The sequence below is a fragment of the Cucumis sativus genome, chromosome 7, assembly GCF_000004075.3.
Source record: "Cucumis sativus cultivar 9930 chromosome 7, Cucumber_9930_V3, whole genome shotgun sequence".
Classification (NCBI taxonomy): domain Eukaryota; kingdom Viridiplantae; phylum Streptophyta; class Magnoliopsida; order Cucurbitales; family Cucurbitaceae; genus Cucumis; species Cucumis sativus.
The window spans coordinates 4,372,409-4,386,245 of record NC_026661.2 but is presented as its reverse complement, the minus strand read 5'-3'; the positions used below and the strand labels follow the sequence as shown (position 1 = coordinate 4,386,245).

Below are 13,837 nucleotides of genomic sequence, written 5' to 3'. Positions count from 1 at the left end.
TTGAAAGCCATGTAGATTCCACATACATAAAAGAACTGTCTAAAAGCACGAAGTTATAGTGTGAATCCAAGAAATACCTATTTCTATAGTACTAGAGAATTTTTCTTTGTTAAATTGTATTTGCACGAGAAAGTCTTAGTGCACGTCTAAACTCATCATGTGGAGCAGTTAATCATGGTTGTAGTAAGGAACCAACCCTTGCTGTAATCTAGATCAAGTATGAAGAAACTTTCTATCTTCATTTCAGCTATGGCATCCACAATCAATCAAAAGTTTGTTTCATTCAGCAGAAAATCCAAAAAAAACTCACAAGAAACCCTGAATGAATTCTATGGAAATGCAATTATCATTATTACATAGAAGTGGGAGGTGCAATAAAAGCAAACCAGAAAGATTTAAACAAAAAAAATATACAAAGAAAACTATGGAAAGGAAAGGGGAAAAAGAAAGAACAGATAAAAAAGAGTGGAATTGAAAACAAATAATGCAGAATTCAGCCACCAATTATTCATGATCTTCAAACTCAAATAGACAAACCAAGAGCCCATTAGAAACAACAAATCTAAAAAAACAAGAGCAGAGTACAGTGGAAATTCTCACGAGCAGAACCAGAGGCCACCACCCCCCACTCCACCTTCACAATTTTTCTCTGTACAAAAAGCAATCACTTCCCACTTTGCAACAAAAAAACAAGCTTACCTTTACGGCATCATTGATTAAAGCGCAACTCCAGCTCAGCTCCCACCATATTCATCATGAAACACATTGCAGTACTCTCGCAATTTGTTGCACCTGAATCACTTTTCCAATACTTTTCATTATCTGCATTTTGTTTTTTTCTTATCCATACAATGTAAAGAGAAGGCAAAAGCATGATATAGAGAATGCAGGTGGAGAGTTTAGTGGAGAGTGGGGCCTAAGTAACCAAATGCGCATGCACTAAATTCATGGGGTTTCTCCATGAAAAAGAGGGGTCCCTCAAAAATACAACAAATACCTCCACTGTCACCTTCCAAGTAGTCAAATCCCAGTGATTCCTTTAATCTTTAGTGCCCCAAAAGCAAATAGATAACAATCATTTCTGGTCAACATTACCCATTTTGTCTTTCAATGGCAACAAGCAAAGAGCAGTATCTGCATATTACACTTAAATTCCTTTAGTAGCCCATTACGTACAGTCCCATAATGTCCATAGGGGTCCCATTACCATATTGATTTTCAAATACAACAATCATTCTGTAAAGAAATCTTTGCTTACCACCTTTTTCTCCCATCCTGATATCCTTGACCGACATCACGGTGAGGGAGTGTGGCAGCAGCTAGACCCATAGCTTTTGCTTTAAACTTTAGAGACTTCAAGTAGTCTATAGCTTCATCAATGACCAACATTGGGTGCTTGCCCTCAGCACCAGGGACCATGGTTTCAAGAAGTTTCAAAGTCTCTCGTAACTTGTCTTTTTTTGATGAAAAATTGGAATCCATAAGATGTCCTTGGCTATTGCCACCAGTGTAGCTTGACTTCATATCAACTCTGTAGTTGTTAAGTGCATCTACTTTCACTGAAACGGGAGCTTCTGACAATTTCTTGTGCCCACCATCTACCATTCTCTGCCTTTTTCTGGGGCCATCGGAACTAGCAACTTCCTCATTCATTTCCTCAATTTGTTTATCATAAAGTTCCTTAATCAGCGGTGGAGAATGACCAGTGCTAGTTACTTCATCATCACTGATATAGTGATTGTCATCATCTGAATAAAGCAAGGCGTTTATTTCATCTGTGTCTTCATGCATCTCACTCTCCTCACCAGCAATTCCACTTTTCAAAGGATCTTTGTGAAATAAATAATTTTTTAAATCAATATCCCCAGCAGCATCTTCTTCATCATCATTTAAGCCATGACTACAATTCTTTGTACTAATTGAGATGGGAATCTGAGCAGTATCAGAACTATACATTACACTAGTTTGATTTCCAGTCTGATCAAAGATGATGAATTCCCTCTTAGGAAACTCAGTATTTGAATCAGGTATGGTCATTCGCCCAAATCCCAAAGATGAATCAAACTGTTTCTCCACAAGGCATGGAAGTGCATTGGAATGCATGGTCCCGAAATAAGATGGAAAGCTGTGAAGCAACCGATTCTCATTCTTCTGCTCCCAATTCAAACTACCATGATGAATAGATGATCCCCAAAATTCCGTTTGTGCAGAAGAGACATTAGTGTCTGGGTTCAGACATTGCAACCTGAACTTTAGCAACTCATTCGTGCAATTTAAATTGGGCAGGTTCCCAGCAGAATGCCCAGGCTGAGGCCAGGAATCTCCAGTCTTAACCATCCAACAAAAAAACAATCACCTAATATTGACAATGAAAAGAAAAAAACAAATTTTCAGAAAGCAACCAAAAAATTAATAAAAGATTGCTCGAGATCATTTCAGTTGAGGTAAATAAGCAAGACTGGAAAAACCTACCACAAGATGAATATGCCTCTGATTTCCCCTGTTCAGTTACTAGCTGATTCTTTCAGAAACAAATAATTAAAAAAGAACAAAAGAGAAAAACTTCAGCTTAAGTGTATTGCAAAAATCACAAATTGATCTACGTGACAGGTTTGAGCAAATGACGGAAGTACTCAGCCTGGAAAAAAAAACAGGAAGGTTAACCATATAGTTCCAGGAGTCAATGATCTTCAGTAACAAAATTAATAGACCATTTATAGGGTTTAGAAACCAAGCTGTGGATACCTGGCAATTCTGCAAAGGTTGAAAACATGCTATCACTTTAACAATAATTGTTGGCTTCCCAGCAATCCCATTTTCATGTTTCAATGCCCGAAATCGTGTTTGACTCGCTGCTTGGCACACCATAACTACTTTTAACCCTTTACTATAATGAAGGATGAAAATGATGTGAGACAGAAGGGGCTACACAATGAAACAAAGGCCTAGTCGGTTTGTCAAAGTTCAGAGTACACCAACCAGCAAGCATAACACAGGGGAACTGAGCAAAAGTAGAAAATCTGAAAAATCTTAAGCAAACTAAGATGAAAAATAGCTTGGAATCCTGAAATTGGAATATAGAACTAAAGCCTAAGACAGAATTCAGATGGTAAACTGGCTTCAGCTAATGTAGATATCAGAAGCAATGATAAAAAAGTGATTGGATCCCATGGTTAGATGATGTGAAGCAGATAAGAAATGAAATAGGAAAGGATCAATGGGATGAGAAATGATTTATAGTATAAACCAACAGCATATTTTCAGGCGCACAACTTTGTGAAACACATCGACAGTAGAACTCGACCAAGGCATATTTTTTGTTCCAATATAGTTCCTTTTATCCCCCAGTACTTGTTTACAGTCAATTCCCCTAATTTACCTGCAAAATAGCAAGACAGCAATAGAGTTTTCAGCAATCAAACCTCCACCACAAAATTACTAACCAATAAAATTAAAAATACATAAAAAGAAACAAGAAGCAAGCTATATCCAAGCATATGAGATGAAACATGAATAGTCTCAATCTCTGAGCTAAACATCAAACACAAAGGAAGAGAATTCTCAACATATCCTCCCTCTTGCCCCTCCATAAACTACAGAACAAATGTTACAATCCCAACAGTAGTGAACATCGATGAAAACATATATTCCCTTTTGAGCGGGAATGAGAATACATGTTCTCATTTTTCACAAAGGAAAAGTAAAAGCTTTCTAAATTCCCAATTCAATAAAATAAAAATAAAAATAAAAAAGCAAGAATGGCCATCCCAAAAATAAATTACTATTTGCAGCTTCAGAAAGAAAACACAGAATCACAACATCCATATATCCAAAGATCGCAAAAGATAAATCGAACCCATTAATAATGCAGCCACTCCAAAGAACCTCCCCATTATTCCATGGAAGAAAAATAAAAAAACCCATTAAGCAAAAGAAGGAAAGAAGAGAATGAGAGGAAGAAAAAAGACAAAAAAAAAAGAAAAAAGCAAGCATAGAATTAAAAGGAGAAGTGGAGAAGAAACCGAAAGAATTAAGCAGGAGCTCACCTTTTAGCGAAAGGGTGTGAAGATGGAGAGGGGAAAGAAAAGTTTTAGAGAAACAAAGGGGAAAGTGGGAATGGGAAAGAGGAAACTGTAGAAGAACAGTGAAGAATAGGAAGAAGGAATGCACGCTTAACGTCCAGAGATCGAAGACCGATAAAAGGATGTCAAGTCAACATTATGGACAAATCCAAATTACTCTTTTGCCCATTCCTTTTCTAATTTTCTCAAACTTCTTTTTCTTTCTTTTCTTCTTTTTGCAAAAAAATCCTTTTTTCTTTTGGAAAAAAAAAATTGCATTCTCCTTTTGATTTATTTTTAAATATATCAAAACTAATAAAAATATCAAAATAGTTATCTTGATATATCACTCGTTTGTATAACATACATTATTTCATGAGCATATATAATAAATATATAAGATTTGAATATCTGAAATAATTAATGTTTATATTTATAGATGAAGTTTGAAAGTTAAATATATGTGTTAAATTTATATTTTATATAAAAGAAACCAAAATCAACTAATCATTTCTAAGAGATCAATTGATAAAGTTATTCCTTGAATTTAGCATTATTTAATTATTTAGTCAATAAAATTGAAAATAAATAAATGCTTATATATTAAATTTTTTTAACACAATTAAATTACTGAATTTTAGTAATTAATGACATCATTGATATCTAATAATAATAATTTATATTAAATAGTTAGGATAAAGTTATAATACGATAATTTTCAAAAATAGTAAAATATTTTCTTCTAGTTGTTAAGTGTGAAACACTAATATGCAACATCAATAAGGGTAATAGAAGTTTATAAGTAGACTAACGCAAGTTTATAAATAGTAATAGAAGTTTATGAGTGTCTATCGTCTATAGAATCTGAAATTTTGCTATATTTTGTGAGTATTTTAATTAGTTGAGAAAATTTCAATCTCAAACTATTGAAAAAAATAGCCAAAAAGAAAAAAAAAAACGTTGATAAACACTGTTAGACTTTTATCACAACCTTTATCAATGACAGAGGTGTATCAATTTATATATTGATAAACACTAAGAAGCTTCTATTAACCACTATAATGTGATTCATGGTTAGTTATCCAATTAGGTTACTTGGTATATACTCAAATCATAAAGAAAACGAGATAGTAATATGAAGTTCGATAGATTTTAAGAAACGAGACAAAAAGAGAAGTGATGTAATTGAACGTGGTTATCTATCACAACTATCTAGCTAAAAGCAAAACAAATTCCAATCACAATTCTAATTACTATTTTGGAATTAGCAATGAAACTACCAAAATCTACTATCACACTTATATTAGAAATCATGTAAATTTGGTAGCACATTCCACATTGGCAAATGGCAGCACTGATTTTCCATAACAACATAAACCCATTTGTGTTATTAATGAACTAAAAAACTGTAAATACATCTTCAACTAGGATCCATAACCTCACCCAAACACAAAATTCCCTCCACTTCGATTCCGAATCCCAAAACGCTTCCGATGAAGTTAACAATCGACAAAGAGGGTTGGCAACTGGGCTTGGCATAGGGGAGCCGCTCGTCTCCATCCCCGTGGGAGGAATTCATCGATCACCGCCATTTGAAGGCAGGGACGAAGGCAAAAAGTCTCCACAAAAAAACTGTAATTTTACAATTTTAGAAATAATAATTAAGTATATAGTAACATTTTTTACCAACGGTATATATAACAAAATTTATTAGTGATAGACTTTTTATAGCTCGTGGATAATTTGTATACGGGGTTGATAGAATTTTTTTAAAATGTTTCAATTAAATCTCATAGTTGGGCTAAATTTTTGGACTTAGATTGGGCACTTTGGTTGGGCTTAGATTGGGCAAACTTTTCTTTTAAATGTAATTATAAAGATAGAAAAAAAAATTGAAACTATTATAGCAAAGGAAAAAAAAAACTTAAGTGAAGCATAAAGAATTAATTAGATAGAATTTGTTATATCTTGCTTTGAAAATGTTGATGTGTATGTATATCCATAAGAACCCATGAATATCAATCAAAATCCTCTTCAAGATATACAAAGAACAATACTCATCAAGTCATAGTTCAAACACAACTAGTGAAAAGGAGTAGAAAATGATATAAAAACCACATACACACTACACCCATTGATATTGGAAATTAATTAGTTGCTTCAACGTTAATTAATTAACAAATCATACTGATTTTCAATGCTAGACTTAAGAAAAGTTCTTATCTCCATTTGTACATAGCCTTTTAAGTTCTTACCCCATGTGAAGCTAAAAAAAAATTTCGAAGGGATCACTAACTGCAACCCTATAGTTTATGAACAGTTTCGGTTTATGCAATTTTTCAAAGGACTTGTTATATATTTACAATGTTGAGAGGGGATATGAAGTATCTGATAGTGTATATACACATGTGTATATGTATACAAACAATTGGACATGATTGCAAAAAGAAAACAATTGGTTTTCCTTCCATGTTCTTTCATTATTAACCCCAAATAGACCCAAGAAAAGCTGCACCATATCAGAAAAAAGTAGGTTAAAAAAAAGGAAAATTAAAATCTCCCATTTTACTTTAATACAATATTCTTAGCCCCCACCAAATGTCTGTTAAAGAAACAAAACTTGATATGATGTGAGTAAAAAAGCAAAACCAAAACCAAAAAGAAAAATAAAAACTTGCATTGCAAGTAGAATTATGATGCAACAACAGCTTGCGCATGATTTGTTAGCTAGAAATTAATAATAACTAATTTGCAATTACTACATTTTGCTGTGTACTCTTTTTTAATCTTTACACCAATCATAATCACCACTTGTAACGTGGCCCTCGTGGAAGATAAAACAGCATGAGTTTTTGCTTTAATTTGCTGTTGCTGTAATATGCTCGATCGATCTACTAAAAAGCAAGTTTAATTCGTTTTTCTTCCCTTTTTTTTGGTTGTTTATTGTTAGTAGTTTCATTATTATGTATATGAATGGAAGTATGTGTACGTATATTTTAATATGTTTAGGTAGAGATCGAGTAATCAAGTTTTGAGATGATAATAACAATTATTATTATTGATGTGTGAGCTAGTTTGATTGATTACTGTTCAAGTTCAACCATTTCTTCCATTACAACGCCACCATATGGCCACCGTCATCTCTATCACTGTCGTCCTCTGTCATGATCACACCATTTTCTCTGCAGATTCATCCTTTGTAAGTGTTTTTCTTTCTCTTATCAACTCGAATTTCTTTCCCTTTCTTTCTCTTTTTCCCTCCTTTTCTCTTTTCTCTTCTCATTTGCTAGAGCCACCCCTCCACCACTAATGCTTCCATCGTCAGTACTCATCTTTAAAGTACACATTCTAAGTTTCTTTTTTGTTTCCTCAGTAACTCTCTATTTTTGTTGGAGATCAGGAACTTAGTTGTTGAATTGTATATATCTTGTTGCAAAACCATTTAAAAGTATATGAGTATCATTTTCTCTCTCAAAACCAACTTTAGTTACACATAGTTGTCTAAATGTATCACTAGTAAATCAAAATGTATATCAAGAGTATATCTAACATCATTGAACATTTATCGCGTAGCTGCAGTAGTATATATAAGATAAAAGACATAAGCGTATTAGAAAACAATCAGAAAATACTCGGACTAGCTAGAACATGAGTGTATATGTATTAGTAGTATATTTAACATCAATATGATCAACATTAAAAATATAACGCGTAAAATATTTAATAGTATACACTCATCAATGTCCAACGGCCGATAACTTAATTTGAAGTAAAACATCAACGTTTCATTTTATATATATTCATGATATGCCAAGAGTATCAACAATATGTTGTACTTAAGAAAAATGTAACAACAATTAATATATCACATAAATACCTAAATGTATAAGATATTAAATAAGTAAATACTCGAAGTAAGAATTGAGAGCACCAATAGTACACATCTACAAACCTAACTAAAAAGTTTCCAAGAATTCAACTCCTTTATTTAAGAGATATAAAAAATAAACGAGAGTTAGATATGGAAGAAAGCGTTAGAAAACGTATATGTATTTTTTTATTTTTCAAAACTGGATTTGTAGAAGATGAAGGTGTGATTAAGATGTAATAATATAAATTAAGAAATGGATAAGATTGAATCACATAGACTCTTTTGAGATAATATTTCCCACCTCACTTGTTCTCTTTAAAAGACATATATAACTATATTCATTAGGGAATATTATTTCATTTTTTTTTTTGCCTTTATATATTCTTCATAATTGAAAGAGAACAAATATTCTTGCAAAATAGAATAAATTAATTTGGTGTATATATCAATGCTCTCTCTCTCTCTCTCTCCCCTATATATATATATACACACACAAAGAACAACTTGTATATATATTTTGTTAATTTAAACCAACTAATTTAAAAGAATTTTAGGCTAAGATCCAATTTAATTAATTTGAGAATTATATATATAATACCTTTTGCACAAATATGCACATCCACCATTTAAATTGATATATTCCATTGCCAAATTTATCATGATTTTCATTTTGGGGAAAAACATTGAATAAGCTCACTTTTTCTTTTTCCTTTTAAACTTGTTAAAAAAAAATAAACTTTTAGAATTGTTTTAATTCTTATAAAAAATTTGACATCGTACATAGTATTTTCATTTGAAATATCACAACATTTGAAAGAACGTGATTGTTTTTTTTCTTCATAAAATTATGTTTGGCTTGAGATGTAAAAACCTACAGGGTGTTTCATTAGTTTTGTTTATTAAATGTTATCTATTTAGTGGAGATGTTCGGTTGTATCCATGATATATATGTTTCGTATCTTTTTATAAAGAAAAATATATAAGAAATTTTTCAAGTTGAGTTTGTGGATGAAAGAATAGAGAGAGAGAGAGAGATGGAATCAAAGAAGAGAATTAACAAAAGTGCTTATTCACATTTAATTTATAGATTTTTGATAGAAGTCGTTTTCTAAAAGCACAGGGAGATCTCATTTTTCTCTTCTTCTTTTTTGTTTCCATCTTTAATTATAATAAAAACAAATATGTAGTGTCATTTTCGAAGATTTTGGATTGATAAATATATAATTGGATTCATACTTCAAAGAGTCCATTTTCACTTTCATGCTGATATATATACATATATGGAAAAATAGAATTGAAAATGAGAGAAAGAACTTTGGCATATTGTTTTGGGAAGTCTAACTAAATTATTATTTTAGTTCCTCTTTTGAAAACGATTTTGTTTTTGCTTTTCTTTGTTGTTTGACTTAAAACTAAGCTTATAAACGTTAGTTCGATTTATTGAATCAAATTTATATTTTGTTGTCAATATTTTGAAAGCTCAGAGAATCGTTTGAGAGTTTTAACCTTTAGAGACGAAATAATTGTTGAAAATCCAAAAACTTATCAACTGGGCCATAGTTTTCAAGAACTTGATTTTATCATTAGAAATTATAATAAAATATGAAAATTCATGAGTAAAACAAACGGTGAGAAAACAAACAATTTTTCAAAAACTAAAAATAGAGTCTATTTGTTACTTTAAGCATACACCATCGTGGAAATAATTGTAATCAATAATGAAAAAATCAAGGGAATTGAGTTGGTTCGATCTCAAACCCAATTGATAATGACAGGAGTAACTCATCTATCTTATGAGGAATGTGTGTCTTCTTAGTTTTTTCAATGTGGAATTCTTGATCGACATCTCAACACCATCGTCTCCAACCATTATATATTTTAAAATTTTAGTTCATAGTAGTTTATAGATTAATTTATAGTGATAATAATACTAATTAATACAAACAAAAATTCGATGTATAACGAATCAAACAAACTTGTAATAAAACACTTTTGATGGAAACAATTCTCAAATACATTAGAATTTTATATTGCAAAGAGCTAGAGTTTTTTTTTTTTAATCAAAAGTGTTGAAATGAAAAGGAATTATTTTTTATAAAAAAAATACATGTTTTTAATTAAGTTAATAAAAACAAACTCTAAAAGACATGTCAATTGAACAAAAGAAAAAAAAAACTTTAAGAACATGTGAAGAATTTTAGCTAGTAATCATAATTATACAAGAAGTAATAGTAAAATACCTCTAAAATACATTCACTTAACTCAATGATTGGGAGCAAACTTGAAAAAGTAAATCTATTCATTTAGGCTCTTTACTAAAAAGTCATTGCAACAAACACTTTAACCCATGTTGTGAAAACTATTGAAAAAAACTTTTTAAAAACTTATTTTTGTTTTTGAAATTTAATCGGGAACTCAACTCACTTATTTAAGACTCGATGAAAATCATGGTAAGAAATTGAGACGCAAATCCACTAATTAAAAGAGAATATTCAAACGTTTGCCTAATGGCCGGTGTGCCATTTTGTATTTAAACAATTCATGAAGGAAGAAAACTATAACTGAAAAGTTGAATGTGAAAGCTTATTGATTGAACACGATAAAGGTTGTTTTCGGAATTTGATTCGGTGTAGAATTAAACTACGAGTTTTCAAAAGTTCTTTGAGAAATGTGAAAACTATAATATAATTGACAAATTGAAATAAAACGAATAGGTACAAAACCGTAAAAAAACGACATAAAACTTAAAACAAGGCCGTCACTAAACGGAACCCTTACCAACTTTAATTTCCTTTTCAACAAATATTCTACTTGAATATCTGTTTTTTTTCTTGTTGAGAATCATTTAATATTTTAGAACAATAGATTAAATTAAACATAACTCAATTAAGTATCAATCTAATTTTCTAGAAATGATAGATTCAAACTTTTCTCTTAATTCTTTCACACACACATATATATTGCATTTTTCACATAAAGTCAAAATAGAAATCTAAAAGCTTAAGTTGATTGGATGATTGTTTGATTGAACACAAACATCCATAGGTGTAAGTAAATTTCCCGTACAGTAAAAGTTAGCTTTGATCAACAAACAGAAGATTTTTACATAGAAAGTATATATATACTTTTTTTTTTTATTTTACCAATGGCATTTCACACCATAAGCTTTGTAGATTGAAAATAATACAAAGAGGGGATGGAAATGTCATGCAGCCCCATGCATAGAAGGCATGAAAGATATAAGCTTAAGCTTCCTTATAATCAAACGCCCAGAAGCCTCCCATACAACAGCCTCATATTTACCCTCAAGCTTTTCTTCTTTAATTACCTCTAAAACAAGGCGATATTTTATGCCTCCCATCTCCTCTTTAATCCAACAACTTAGCAGCCGTTTGTATTGAAACCTTGCCATCTTTTCCTTCTCGAACTCTCTCATGGCGAATTTCGCAACTTCTTGCACGTAAGGGTCTTCGATAGCACGAATTGATATCCATTCGGATTGATGATCGCCCTTCGTATCCTTTGACGTCACATGGAGGATGGGATCATGTTGACCAACGTTGGCAAGCAGGGTAGAAATCATTGTGACCTAAATTTGATTTTTAGTATATGGACAAAAGGTTTTAGTTTGTGATGATTTTGGTTGTTGTAGCTGTTGATATTTATAGAAGTGTGTATCTCAATAATGGTGATGTCTTCTAAATGGTGTAGCTCTAGAGCCTTGTGAGATTGATACCTATTGGGAGGAATGGAGCACCACCCAATTCGAAAGAATTTTAATCTTTTTGATATTATAATTATTGGGAATTAGAAAAGAATTTTGATAACTAGTTGAGTGGGAATATGATTCTTGGCCCCATATCCTATTAAAGTTTGAAAGGGAATACAAAATGGAAATAATTTCCTTGGTGGACCTCAAAAAGACATGGTACTTTAATTATAATCATTACTTTATTGTATCATATAGGTTTTGTTTATGTTATCTCCTTTGATCTTTGTGGTTTAGTTTAAGATTTTGTTTGTTAGGGTAATTTTGAGGAATTAAACAATAATCTTGCTTTGAACACATGAGTGTTTGTGTTGGTTTATTTATAAGCACTTTTTTTTTCCATATTGCCAATCATCTTTTGTGCATAATTTATAAATTGTCTATGTATATATACTTAATTATATGATGTAAAACTTAGATTAAAACATAGTTTGGAATGAGTACTTGAAAATTTTGAGACAGAAAGTTAAATGATGTTGTTTAAGCTGAAGTTAGTACGTCGAAAGAAAGGTACTTATGCCGATGAAACCAAGTTTCTGTTGCCATTAACTTTTCCTAACACGGATACGACCATGTTCTTGTCAATGCAAAATTATTAGGTATAACTTAGGGCGACGTTTTATAGATTTTGACCGACGTTGTTTTTTTCATCGGTAAAATATATGAAAGAACTTAATACCTTGCTGGCATGACTTTAGAAATCAAATAGAGATGTTAGGTTTTTTTAAAAAATTGGAAACAAAAAATTGTCGTTTTTCAAAAATCTATTTTGTTTTCTGTTTTAAATGCGAGCAACTTTAGTGGTTAGGCCGGCACTTGTCTCCTCCACCATCTCGGTATCCAATATCCATCTGTATATGACGACATTTAACACATGCATATTTGATAGAGGATCTGAAAACAAAGAAATATTAAATGAAAACATGGTTTTGTATTTTAATTTAAACAGTTGTAGACTAGTTACAGTTTTCTACTAAATATTAATCGACAACAATTTATTTATAAACACGTTTCATGTTAAAAAAAAAAACGTATAATTATAATTCATAAAAAGTCAAAATTTAGGTTTAATTATGACTAAGGATGTAGGATTAGAATGCATGTATTAATCTCTATATATGGTTTGATAACAACTTCATAAATAGTCGTTATTGATAGAAGAGACTAATGTATATTATCACATAACTGTGAGTCAGAACATAGCAGTAGTTATCCCAATATTTCATCAGCAGCAGCCCTGCCTAATCCTTGTCAACAAATATTCTTCTAGTAGAAAAGAAAAGTTTGGTGAAATTAATTAAAAGAGATTCTTGTGGAGGTATGAAGATGTGAAAGAACATCCCCTCAAAGGAAGAATATATAAAGGAGAAGCTCTCTTATATTATGAGAGGCATTTTATGCATTGTGATAATGATGATCATAAAAAGGGCATCGATTCCTTTGTTGGCAAAGTAGAAATTCAAATAATAATACACCTCTCCCTCTACAAATTCAGATCATGATACTTGAAAGTGGGTGATAAAGTTGTATGGGAATATAAACATGCATGCCATCACAAACAAGTTTTTTTTCTTCTTTTTCTTTTGAAGTAGTGTGTGTTAATTGGTGGGAATTTGGGGATAAATAGATTCTTTTTTATGTGTGTGGGGTTTTTTGGAACCTTTTAATTGAAGGTGAAAACTCATAAAGCAAAGTCAACTAATGAATGGAATGATGTATATGAGAGAATCTTAGGAATAGTATTAGTTATATTTTTGTCGACCGATACGAAAATATAATCCTGACAAATTAGAATTAAAAACTCTTTTGAAACGAGAGGGTTCTTTTTTCAAGTTGTATACTAAAACCCTAATTCAACTCGATTCCAACCTAAACATTCTGGGTCAGTCACATATTGACAAATAGCCTGATATATTGGGACAAAAAAAGCTAATTCAGTATCCAATACTCGGACAGTACTCTACTAGCTAGGATATAGCATGATCGATCAATTACTTGTGAATGTTCTTAGCATGCAACTCAATACATGAATTGGAAAATTCAAGAAGTTCTTTGCTAAACTTTGAAAGAAACACAAATGACGCATATATATAGCTAATTAAAACCCTAATGTATCATAGTAAAATGAACAAAATT

The 13,837-nt window shown here is 31.3% G+C and overlaps 1 protein-coding gene across 2 annotated transcripts; it reads right to left on the bottom strand.

The window, feature by feature from the left end:
- Nucleotides 1–441: 441 nt before the first annotated feature.
- LOC101203949 (transcription factor bHLH143) lies at nt 442–4,201 on the bottom strand. Of its 2 annotated transcripts, none has more exons than XM_004136846.3 (4): nt 4,047–4,201; nt 2,746–3,379; nt 2,473–2,638; nt 442–2,356 (listed from the first exon to the last, which is right to left on the bottom strand). In XM_004136846.3, exon 4 carries the CDS (start codon nt 2,335–2,337, stop codon nt 1,255–1,257), a length of 1,083 nt encoding a protein of 360 aa, XP_004136894.1. In that variant the 5' UTR covers nt 2,338–2,356; nt 2,473–2,638; nt 2,746–3,379; nt 4,047–4,201; the 3' UTR covers nt 442–1,254. The 2 variants fall into 2 exon arrangements, with proteins under 2 accessions (XP_004136894.1, XP_011658825.1); XM_011660523.2 differs by lacking the exon at nt 4,047–4,201 and adding an exon at nt 3,857–4,003.
- Between the last annotated feature and the right edge of the window lie 9,636 nt (nt 4,202–13,837).

Bases quoted from the DNA above. Each gene is read 5' to 3' on its own strand.
- LOC101203949 (XM_004136846.3), bottom strand. From the start codon at position 2,337: ATGGTTAAGACTGGAGATTCCTGGCCTCAGCCTGGGCATTCTGCTGGG.